This window comes from Phalangium opilio, unplaced genomic scaffold (assembly GCF_054372755.1).
Source record: "Phalangium opilio isolate 3A_F unplaced genomic scaffold, DU_Popi_V2 ptg000031l_1, whole genome shotgun sequence".
NCBI lineage: Eukaryota > Metazoa > Arthropoda > Arachnida > Opiliones > Phalangiidae > Phalangium > Phalangium opilio.
The window spans coordinates 2,072,345-2,084,211 of record NW_028324158.1 but is presented as its reverse complement, the minus strand read 5'-3'; the positions used below and the strand labels follow the sequence as shown (position 1 = coordinate 2,084,211).

Genomic DNA, 11,867 nt, shown 5'->3' with positions numbered 1-11,867 from the left:
GATGGCGACATAGTCGCCGCGCCAAGTCCCCTTTGGTCAAAGGGCCGATAACCTCTGAGTAGCTTTCATTCCGTTCCCCCTTTTTTTGGCTGAGCGGGGATGACCCTTTCTCTTTTTTGCTCACGTATATTTTTTGGGACCCTCGCTCTCTCGCTCCCGGACTTTGAAACGATGCAGTCGCGTTCTACCTTGTAACCTGAATTCGAATTATTAAACTTAATTTCTTTCTTTAAACTATTCATCTTGTCGCTCTTCCATTCATTTAAATATGAACCCTGACAAACGTATAAACAACGCTTACATCTCAGAAGTGGGATTATAACTTAAAAACGCCGAAATTGAACGAGATGAATTAGGATTACACGAGGTTAGGCTTAGCGAAATTTTTGGCTCGAACGCCATGACGATAGCCTTAATCGAGAGCACGATCACCACGAAGTACTGTAATTAAAGCTGGGCTTAATTACATATTTATAGAGAGATACGAACGCAATTAGGCAACGATCCGCCTTTGCAAACTTCTCTCGACCACGAGGTCCGCGAATCGAGACCGCCATCATCGACGTATCGATGATAAGAACATAATTCATGCCGGAGATTGTAGAAGGTTGCCCCCACGTAAGACGGAGCACTAGGATAGCCAATTCCGCGCAAGAAATCTGCCACGAGTGTAGGAGGGCCTTGGCTCAACGACAAAACGACGAAACGTTTTACAACGCAAGAGACGACGAAGGCCGTCCTACCGCGAACGGACTTTTCCACGAACCCGAGGTAGAAACCTACGACGACGAGGGTACAATGGCTGACGGTAACGGCGAAGGTGTACCAGCGGGATATATTTCCCTCGCGGGATTTGAAGAATCCATCAAGGCGGCCGTAGCGGCGGCGGTTCAACAGACGTTAGAGGCGACTGCTCAGCGTGCGACACAGGCTAGCGAACGTAGCCCGGTTAACGCTTCAGAAGCTGCCAAGTTGATACCGGAGTTCGACCCCATAGAAGCCCCTCATCAGGATGTCGCGATGTGGATTAAAAAAGTCTATGATTCCGCCCGAGCCTACGGATGGTCGGATAGTTTAACCGTAAGCTGTGCCCTACCTAAATTAAGAGGGACGGCCAAAGTTTGGTTCGAGTCACTCGACGTAGTGGTACGAACATGGCCCGAGTGGAAGGAACTGTTAGTCGAATGGTTCCTTCCCGCCAAGAGCTCGCAACGATTATATCGCGAGATGGAGAGACGCGTGAGACGTGCAGGAGAAAGCGTAGAAATATACTATCATGATAAGATCGCAAAAGCTAGGCTTTGTGGACTATCAGACGAAGCGATGATAGAATATTTAATCCCCGGACTTAATGACGACTCATTAATTACGGCCTTGTCGGTACGCGATTTCACAAGACCTCCAGAACTATTGTTGTGCGTTAAACAACTCGAAGAGCGTTTACAAAGTCGCATACGAAATCAAAACAAGAACTCTAACGAACGAACGCGTTATAATGAATCGTCGAAGGACACCCACGGTCGTAACGGGAAAACTTCCGGATTTGAATCGCGTAGTACGGTTTCAAATAACGAGTATAAAAGATCCGGAAATGGACAAAATCGACCCCGCGTAAATGAGAAAGGGTAATACCTTTGCTTTAACTGTAGAGACTATGGACATTTTTCAAGAGACTGCCCAAAACCGCCGAGAAAAGACCGATGTACCAATTGTCAGAGAACCGGACACGATTCCAGTCAATGTAGCCGAAAAACGCCGTCGAATGGAGCGTCTAGCGACGCGCTACACGTTGAAAGTAGAAAAGCTGACGCCGATGGCAACGTAAAATATTTCATGGACGCCTTGGTTGATGGACAACCGATGAAAGCCTACGTCGATTTAGGCAGCAAATGCGTGACGGTGCGCCGAAGTAGCGCCGATCAACTACGGCTACGAGTGAGAGAAACCGATAACGATTTCTTCATAGGTGGCTACGGCTCCGGTCGTACGAAGCCCGAGGGGGTTTGCAACTTGACTCTAACAGTGGACCAAGCTTCGGCTGAGATAGAGGCGTACGTGGTACCCGATAACGTTCAATCGATACCTGTCATGATAGGGCAGCCGTTTACCGAACAACCACACGTGGTGGTTGTCAAACGAAAGAATGCTTTGAGAATTTTCGAGGAGCGACCCGAGAACTGTGAGGGAGACGATCGCTTGAAAAATCTGACGATTCCGGATTTACCCGAACCAACGGTTAACTTGTGGGCGCGAGCCGCTACCGTGATCCCTCCAAATTACGTCGGCTTTATCGACGTGATCTCCCGAGACGAGCTTAAAAACGGAACCGATTTATATACAGGGTGTTTCTGAAAAGTCCATCACAAATTAAGGGGCGTGTTTATGGGACCAAACTGAGCGGAAAGTACCAAAGAACATGGGGTCTACAACATTTAGTTTCGGAGATATGGCCCCCCAAACATTTGCCCCAAAAACGAGAAAATATCCCAAAATGTGGAGTAAGGGTTATTGCCATTACCCAACTTGTTTCGAAGTCATAGACAATTTCAATAGCCTTGAATTTGAGAAACACTACTGTAACTTTAGATAGCAGAAGGGTATAAATGGGTAGAAGTACGCGTACGGCGGTAATGTAAAGCTAATGCCAAGTGTCATAGTGTTTTAAGATTTCTCAGCACCCAGTAAAATGGTGGACCTCAACCTAGAGGGCAAGAAGTCCCAGAGGCCGTAGAAGACGAAGTCCTTACTATTTTCGAGGACGAACCAGAAGCAAGTACCCGCCAGGTGAGTAAGCGATTAGGCGTTGGTCACGTGCTCGTGTGGAAAATCCTCAAAAGTCACCAGTTTCATTCTTACCATTTTCAAAAGGTTCAAGGTTTGAATTCCGCGGACTACCCACGACGCATTGATAAACGCCATTGATTTCCCGCGTAGTCTGTTAGTCACAGACGAAGCTAATTTTTCGCAAGATGGTATTATTAACCTGCATAATAAGCATCAATGGTCCCAAAGAAACCCTCACGCAACGCTCGTTAAATCTCACCAAGTACAATTTAGTTTAAACGTGTGGTGCGGTATTGTAGGTGACAATTTAATTGGATCTTATTTTCTACAGCCCAGGTTAAACGGTGAGGCGTACCTACAATTCTTACAAGACGTTTTACCGGAATTACTTGACGACGTGCCCTTAGGTTTGGTGCGCAGAATGTAGTTCATGCATGACGGTGCACCACCACATTTCAGTCTCGCTGTCCGAGCTCACCTTAACGCGACGTTCTCTTTTCGGTGGATAGGTCGAGGTGGACCCGTGAAATGGCCTGCTCGATCACCCGACCTTAACCCGTGCGATTTCTACCTTTGGGGCCACTTGAAGGACATAGTTTATCAGAGTGAAGTACCTGATGTGGAAGAGCTTCGTCGACGAATCGTTAATGCCTGTCAAACTATTCGCGATACTCCAGGCATTTTGCAACGTGTTAGGGAATCGTTTGTAAGGCGTGTTCAAGTTTGCCTTAACGCGGGTGGTGAACACTTTGAACAATTCTTGTAGTAGTTATTTGTTACAGATTAAGAATGAAGAACTAATAAAAAATACATTTACATTGGGATCGTATCATGGCGTTTTCTCTGTGACACATCAAACACTAACGTAATGAACAAACTCAACCTTCAATCGCAACCATTTTACTGGGTGCTGAGAAATGTTAAAACACTATGACACTTGGTATTAGTTTAACATTACCGCCGTACGCGTACTTCTACCCATTTATACCCTTCTGCTATCTAAAGTTACATTAGTGTTTCTCAAATTCAAGGCTATTGAAATTCTCTATGACTTCGAAACAAGTTGGGTAATGGCAATAACCCTTACTCCACATTTTGGGATATTTTTTAGTTTTTGGGGCAAATGTTTGGGGGGCCATATCTCCGAAACTAAATGTTGTAGACCCCATGTTCTTTGATACGTTTCACTCAGTTTGGTCCAATAATCACGCTCCTTAATTTGTGATGGACCTTTCAAAAACACCCTGTATAGAATCATCGGTTCGTATGATTCCCGGAAACGAGTACTGTCTACCGCGAACGGTCTGTTCCCTCGAACGGGATGGCGCGACTACGATGCCGATTTTTAACGTATCGGATAAAGAGCTAATAATTGAAGCGGGGCGAAAAATGGCGCACGCCGAGATTTGTGTACGCGAAACCGGTCCCACGAGAGAGGTCCTTAATACGAAGCCGATCGCGCTACCGCCACTTCCCGCCGAAAACGTAATTGCTGGCGAAAATCTCTCCATCGGTACAATAGAGCGATTGCACGGATTATTGAACGAATACCGAGATTGTTTCGCTAACGATCTAAGCGAACTCGGACGGACGGACAAAGCTGTCATGAATATAGAGCTTACGTCAAATGAACCGGTCACGTACAGACCCTATCGGTTGTCATTCGCTGAACGAGACCGCGTTAGAAAAAAAATATCGGAACTTTTAGCGGCCGGAATTATCGAGGAGTCGGACTCTCCATACTCGAGTCCCATTCTTATCGTCAAGAAGAAGACGGGGGACGAACGTTTGTGCATTGACTTTCGCGCGTTGAATAAGATCACGAAAAAGAACGCGTACCCTCTGCCGCTAATCGACTCACAACTCGAACGTTTGAGTGGAAATAAGCTTTTCACTAGCCTTGACATGATGTCCGGCTATTATCAAATTCCATTGAGCGAAGAATCAAAGGAAAAGACCGGGTTCGTAACACCCGACGGACACAACCAATTTGTAGTAATGCCTTTTGGACTCTCCAACGCTTGCGGAGTGTTTCAGAAAATGGTAAATTCTGTGTTGGGATCGCTAAGGTACGCTGTAGCCTTAACCTACATGGACGACGTACTGATACCCTCGGTAGACGAAGAGGAAGGACTCTTAAACCTACGTCAGGTTTTGGACGTCATACGCAACGCTTTATCTCACCCTCAACCTAAAGAAATGTCGCTTTCTTTTGGGAAATATCGATTACCTGGGTTTCGAAATCGACGAGTCTGGCATTCGCCCTGGATCCAGAAAAATCGAGTGCGTGAAAAACTTCCCCGTACCCACCAACGTCCATGAGCTACGCCGCTTTCTTGGGCTCTCTAGCTATTTTCGGAGGTTTGTTAAGGGCTTCGCGGTTGAAGCCGAACCTTTGACAAGTCTCTTACGTAAGGATTCGCCATGGGAGTGGCAAGAGAAGCAGCAACGAGCTTTTGAATCCCTGAAAACGAGGCTAACGGAAAGGCCTATTTTGTCGCTTTACGATGTACAAGCCGAGACGCAAGTTCATACTGACGCTAGTAAAGATGGACTGGGAGCAATCCTCTTGCAAAAGTCACAGGATGACAGATGGCATCCTGTTTGTTACGCGAGCCGTAAAACCACACGCGATGAAGCTCTGTACCATTCGAGCGAGCTGGAAACCCTAGCGGTTGTATGGGGTTTAGAAAAATTTCGGGTTTATTTGGTCGGTCGCGAGTTTCACGTAATAACGGATTGTAACTCTGTACGGTGTACATTGTCCAAACGTCACCTAGTGCCGCGAATCGGTCGGTGGTGGCTACGCCTACAAGAATACACGTTTGAAGTCCTCCATCGTCCGGGTACTCGTATGGCTCACGTGGACGCGTTGAGTCGGTCTCCCTGGAGTGACGCGGAAGAAGTTGACACAGTCAAAGGTGTGGAAATCTTTCATAGCGAAGTATCACGAGAAGATTTCCTGACTGCTGCACAACGATCCTAGAATCCGAGCTTTAAAGGAAAGCATTTCGACGAAAGAGAAGCCAACGAAAAGCGATTTGCAAAATCGTAGAGAATTTGCTATAAAACACGGAAAACTCTTCAAAAGGGTAGCTCCGACGGAAACTGGGAAGCCAGAATCGCTTCTCTGGGTGGTACCCGATCGCGCCAGATGGCGTGTAGTTAAGAACTGTCACGATGACATCGGACATTTTAGTATCGATAAAACTTGTGCTAAAATTCGCGAAAATTTTTGGTTTCCAAGGCTAAGACGCTACGTATGGCGTTATATTTCTTCGTGCATCGAGTGCCTATTTCATAAACGGCCGGCGGGAAAACGACCTGGGGAGCTGCATCCTATCGATAAGGTCGGAACCCCTTTTCATACGTTACATATGGACCATTTAGGTCCCTTTGTAAAAAGCACTCGCGGAAATACGTATTTGATAGTCGCGATAGACGCTTTCACGAAATTTACAGTTTTGCGACCAGTACGGAACTCTGGAATGAATCCTACGAGGCGGTTCCTCGAGGATTTAATTGGACTGTTCGGCGCGCCGACGCGCATAATAACCGATCAAGGTACTTCGTATACCGGGAGATCTTTCGAAGGGCTCTGTAAGGAGGCCAAGATCTCACACGTAGTTAATTCGACAGCGACGCCGCGTGGTAACGGTCAGGTGGAACGCCTGAATAGGCTCTTAACCCCGGCACTCGCGAGTATGTGCATCCGCGATGATGATAAAGATTGGGATGCCCGTGTGCATCAGCTCCAGTGGGGCATTAATAACACGTTTCATAAGGCCACTGGCCGATCTCCGTTCTCTTTGCTCCTAAATTTCCCGTCAAGAAATCCGACCGGAAGCGTAATCGAAGACGCAGTAAGAGAAACTCTCGACGCCGACGTACTAGAGCGCCGTGAGACGGCTATTGAAGCTATTCGTGCGGACCAGGAGAAACAGAGACTAAGGTACAACATCCGTAGGGCCAAAGCCCCAACGTTCGAGCCGGGTGACCTGGTGGTGGTTGAACGGGAACCACCGGCGACAGGTTTACCTCGGAAAACGGCTTCAAAATACAAAGGTCCTTATGTTGTGTCGGACAAACTCAAATACGATAGGTACCTCATAGAAGACCTCCCCGAGAATCAGCGGAGTCAGAGATTTTACCGGAATACGGCTCCGGTGGATAAGCTCAAACGATTCCTGATAGAGGATAACGCCGAAGACGATCCTCCCGGAAATGAGCTAACCACGGCCGATACGTCTGACGAAGATGACGGAGTCGATCCAGACCCTCCCCGACGCCCGATAAGGCATCGCCAGAAGCCCGCGTATTTGGATGATTATGTTTAGTGTTTGAACTTTACGTCTATTTAATCTCATTTGCATAATTTAGTGTTTCGTAAACTTTTGTTTTATTTGTTTCTTTTTCTTATGTTAAACCGGAGTTTTAACAAGTAGGATGACCGAATGTTAGCTTTAAAATTTTTTGTGTATGCTAGATGGCGACATAGTCGCCGCGCCAAGTCCCCTTTGGTCAAAGGGCCGATAACCTCTGAGTAGCTTTCATTCCCTTCCCCCTTTTTTGGCTGAGCGGGGATGACCCTTTCTCTTTTTTGCTCACGGATATTTTTTGGGACCCTCGCTCTCTCGCTCCCGGACTTTGCAACGATGCAGTCGCGTTCTACCTTGTAACCTGAATTCGAATTATTAAACTTAATTTCTTTCTTTAAACTATTCATCTTGTCGCTCTTCCATTCATTTAAATATGAACCCTGACAAACGTATAAACAACGCTTACAATTGGTTTCACTTCTAAAACTTAGATCAAAATATTGGCTATATTGCACTATCGTATATATTTCAAAATTTCTTGGTAAAATAAATAATAAAGAGGGGGATACGGGTTCCATAGAACTTTGGGTAGACTAGCGGAAAAATTCAAACATAGTCTTATCGAAATCTTTCATTAATTTTACGAAAGACAAGTACTTAGCGCTACCAAATCCCAATTTTCACATCGGACCGATCAGCGTAATCGGTGATATTCGCCTTGGAAGATGCGCATTCAATGTTAAAAGATAGGGAAGATTCCTAGTTTTAGTGGTGCTCTTTAATGCCTTACCCCCCACTGACTTGTATAAATCTCGGCGCAAAACTACCTCAACACATGCTTAAAATATCCTGAAAGTTTGGTTTTGTAGGAACTCATAGTATTGATGTAACAGAAGGATAAAGAAGGTTACGTTTCCTGGAATAAATAGACTATTTGTAGACAACAACGCCTGGTGGGGTGCTCCACTAAAAGTCTAGCTGTAGCGACGGAAAAATCGCTTCAAGGGGCTCTCTGGAAGCTTTTATACTACCAAAACCCCTGTATAGAATGAAAATATTTCCATTTGGTTGCTTTACTCCCAATGAAGATGATAAAAAAACAACACACTATCCTTATGTAATAGTTTCATTTTTATTATGTACAGTGGTTAACAGACTCATATCATATTACATCTGGTAAGTCTTCATCCATTTGCAGGTTTTCTAGTTCTGTTGCGTCTTCGCAAATAAGACGCGCAGCAGATTGGGGCCACGAACCTTTTTGTTCGTGTCTGCGGTAGCCCAAGTACCAAATTACACTACTTACGTGGGCACATGTGCCCACCGTTAGCGCCCCACCCTTGCAATTACAATACCACCGCTGAATGGCGTTCATTTCAACACCATTAGGAGTATATTGTATAAATGCCTGATGTTCGGTAGATTTGGAAAACTGGCCAGGTACTTTAACCCTAAGAAGGTTGTTTTCGACCTTACAGAGCTCGACTGTAAAAGTTCCTAACCGGTCAATTATTAGGCCGACGTATGATTCCGCTCTCCTTGTTTTAAAATCACTCATGACCACATCCCGCACGTCGTCTTCTGTAAGTACCGGGAAATCGTCGAGCTGGATATCGTTCAGTTTCTCCCATTTGGTAGGTTTTCTCGAAAGTCCGTCTCGTTCCACTCTCTCCTTTAGTTCATTTATTTGTCCTTTTGACGCTTCCATTCTTTGGACGGTGGCTTCCCAATTTCCTTTGTGCAGCAAATCAGGATGGAAGGCGTTTAGTAGTGCCGCCGCTATTCTAAGAAAGTCCTTGAGGTGCAACAACAGACCTGATGGTATGCGGTGTTGCAATAGAGCAAAGACAGTCTGAAGGTGACCATTGCGCACCTCAACCGGCCATCGTAGGTACGTTACCATTCTAGAACGGTTAACCTCAGAGGGTTCCACTTGTTTGCTACCCTTTGGTAGGAACGACGGCATTTGGAGTTCCAAACCTAAGTCTTGAAGTAGACCGTCAGAATCCCGAAAACCGCGGTCAGCCAGCACAACATCGTTTCTTTTCAACAATGTCTTCAGGTCCTGTTTCGTTTTTAGGGCATGGTTTAATATTCTGGCGTCGTTGTTTTTCCCGTTGGAATAGTATGGGCCAAGAACATCTATAATGTACCCTGTTGTGGTTACCATTAGCATAGGCTTGAGGATATGTTGGCCTTTGTGGATGCAAAATGACTTTTGTAATACCGTGTAGTCGCTTGACCTTTCAACGCGAATGTACGTCCCATCCACTATAACGATAAGACAATCGTCCCTTGAGTTTGCAAATAGTCTTTGAGCTGCCGGTGATTGGTGATTAGCAATTAAATGTTCTCGTTTAAGATTATCTGCTCCAAGATGTTGAGGGACGAACGAAGTAATCATGGCCGATGTAACAGACTTTACTACATCAGACACGTTTTTCTCTGTAATGTGGAACAGTGACGCCAAAAACGGGTTTGAGAGTCCCATTCTGAGTTTCATAAGCAAGATACACAACGCTGTTTGTGTTGACCGAATTTCGCTGTTCCGTAACTTAGAAACAATACAGTCATGTACAATGCCAAAATCGTGCATATTCAGTGATGTCAGAACTTTGCAGTCTTGATCGTTGGTGATTAACGTTTTGAACGTCGTCTTCCGTTGTTCTTTGACAATTTCCGTTAAGCCATGAAGTAGTTCTTCAATCTCAGTCGCGTTTAAGTTTGCTTGCGTACAATGTGGTGTAATCGCGTCTGTTATGTCGTCGGGAAGCAAATTATTATCTCCAAGATGGTTCTGACACATACGGCTTTCTTTGGGAACAAATATACCGCGCTTCACCCAAATGTCCAATCGCACGTCCAACTTCACTCGAGTACGAGTAGAACTGGCGCACACAATGCAAGTTGTTGTTTGCAGTTTCAAAGTCTTAACCTTGAGTGTGACGCATGTTGAGTTCACGACGTTAGCCCCTTCTGATTCGCTGCTTGAAGTTGTACTCGTCGTTGGAACATTAGTACTCGAAGTATAAGACAACGTGCATGTCATGCAAGCACGTTTTCCCAAGGCATTCTCAAGTAAGGGCGGATAACCATTTTCTTGTCGTCTTCGACGAAGGTACGACGCTAAACGACGCCTTGATATGATACGGCTGGTACTGTTATTTATTTTACGGTTACAAGCGTAACACTTTTGCGAAGGCATAGTGCCACAACACGATGTCGAAAACTAATAAATACTAACACCTTTGTTTTATTTCACCGTCACTCAACGTATTTGTAATATAAACTATCTTATATTGTATAAAGAAAGACAGATTAAAATGGGTGACCGACCTTTGTTTCCTGCAAACCAGTAAAAAGTACTTTGTTTCCCAACGGCGTCGAAAAATGAACAAGAATGACGAAAGGACACGTGTAATTAATTCCGATAAAAAGAGGTTTGTTTCAATCTTTCCATTTGTGTGGGTGGTTTGAGGGTTGTAGGCATAAGACGGTCGATGTTTTTTAAGATATCATTCTTTATACAATATAAGACAACTCACACCACCCACACAAATGGAAAGATTGAAACAAACCTCTTTTTATCGGAATTAATTACACGTGTCCTTTCGTCATTCTTGTTCATTTTTCGACGCCGTTGGGAAACAAAGTACTTTTTACTGGTTTGCAGGAAACAAAGGTCGGTCACCCATTTTAATCTGTCTTTCTTTATACAATATAAGATAGTTTATATTACAAATACGTTGAGTGACGGTGAAATAAAACAAAGGTGTTAGTATTTATTAGTTTCGACATCGTGTTGTGGCACTATGCCTTCGCAAAAGTGTTACGCTTGTAACCGTAAAATAAATAACAGTACCAGCCGTATCATATCAAGGCGTCGTTTAGCGTCGTACCTTCGTCGAAGACGACAAGAAAATGGTTATCCGCCCTTACTTGAGAATGCCTTGGGAAAACGTGCTTGCATGACATGCACGTTGTCTTATACTTCGAGTACTAATGTTCCAACGACGAGTACAACTTCAAGCAGCGAATCAGAAGGGGCTAACGTCGTGAACTCAACATGCGTCACACTCAAGGTTAAGACTTTGAAACTGCAAACAACAACTTGCATTGTGTGCGCCAGTTCTACTCGTACTCGAGTGAAGTTGGACGTGCGATTGGACATTTGGGTGAAGCGCGGTATATTTGTTCCCAAAGAAAGCCGTATGTGTCAGAACCATCTTGGAGATAATAATTTGCTTCCCGACGACATAACAGACGCGATTACACCACATTGTACGCAAGCAAACTTAAACGCGACTGAAATTGAAGAACTACTTCATGGCTTAACGGAAATTGTCAAAGAACAACGGAAGACGACGTTCAAAACGTTAATCACCAACGATCAAGACTGCAAAGTTCTGACGTCACTGAATATGCACGATTTTGGCATTGTACATGACTGTATTGTTTCTAAGTTACGGAACAGCGAAATTCGGTCAACACAAACAGCGTTGTGTATCTTGCTTATGAAACTCAGAATGGGACTCTCAAACCCGTTTTTGGCGTCACTGTTCCACATTACAGAGAAAAACGTGTCTGATGTAGTAAAGTCTGTTACATCGGCCATGATTACTTCGTTCGTCCCTCAACATCTTGGAGCAGATAATCTTAAACGAGAACATTTAATTGCTAATCACCAATCACCGGCAGCTCAAAGACTATTTGCAAACTCAAGGGACGATTGTCTTATCGTTATAGTGGATGGGACGTACATTC

General features: G+C 44.8%; 1 protein-coding gene across 1 annotated transcript; it reads left to right on the top strand.

The window, feature by feature from the left end:
- The first annotated feature begins 588 nt into the window (after nt 1–588).
- On the top strand, nt 589–2,352 carry LOC149687471 (uncharacterized). Its single transcript, XM_089870453.1, has 2 exons — nt 589–1,625; nt 1,671–2,352. The coding sequence occupies exons 1-2, from the start codon at nt 589–591 to the stop codon at nt 2,350–2,352; spliced, it is 1,719 nt and encodes a 572-aa protein (XP_089726579.1).
- The last annotated feature ends 9,515 nt before the right edge of the window (nt 2,353–11,867 follow it).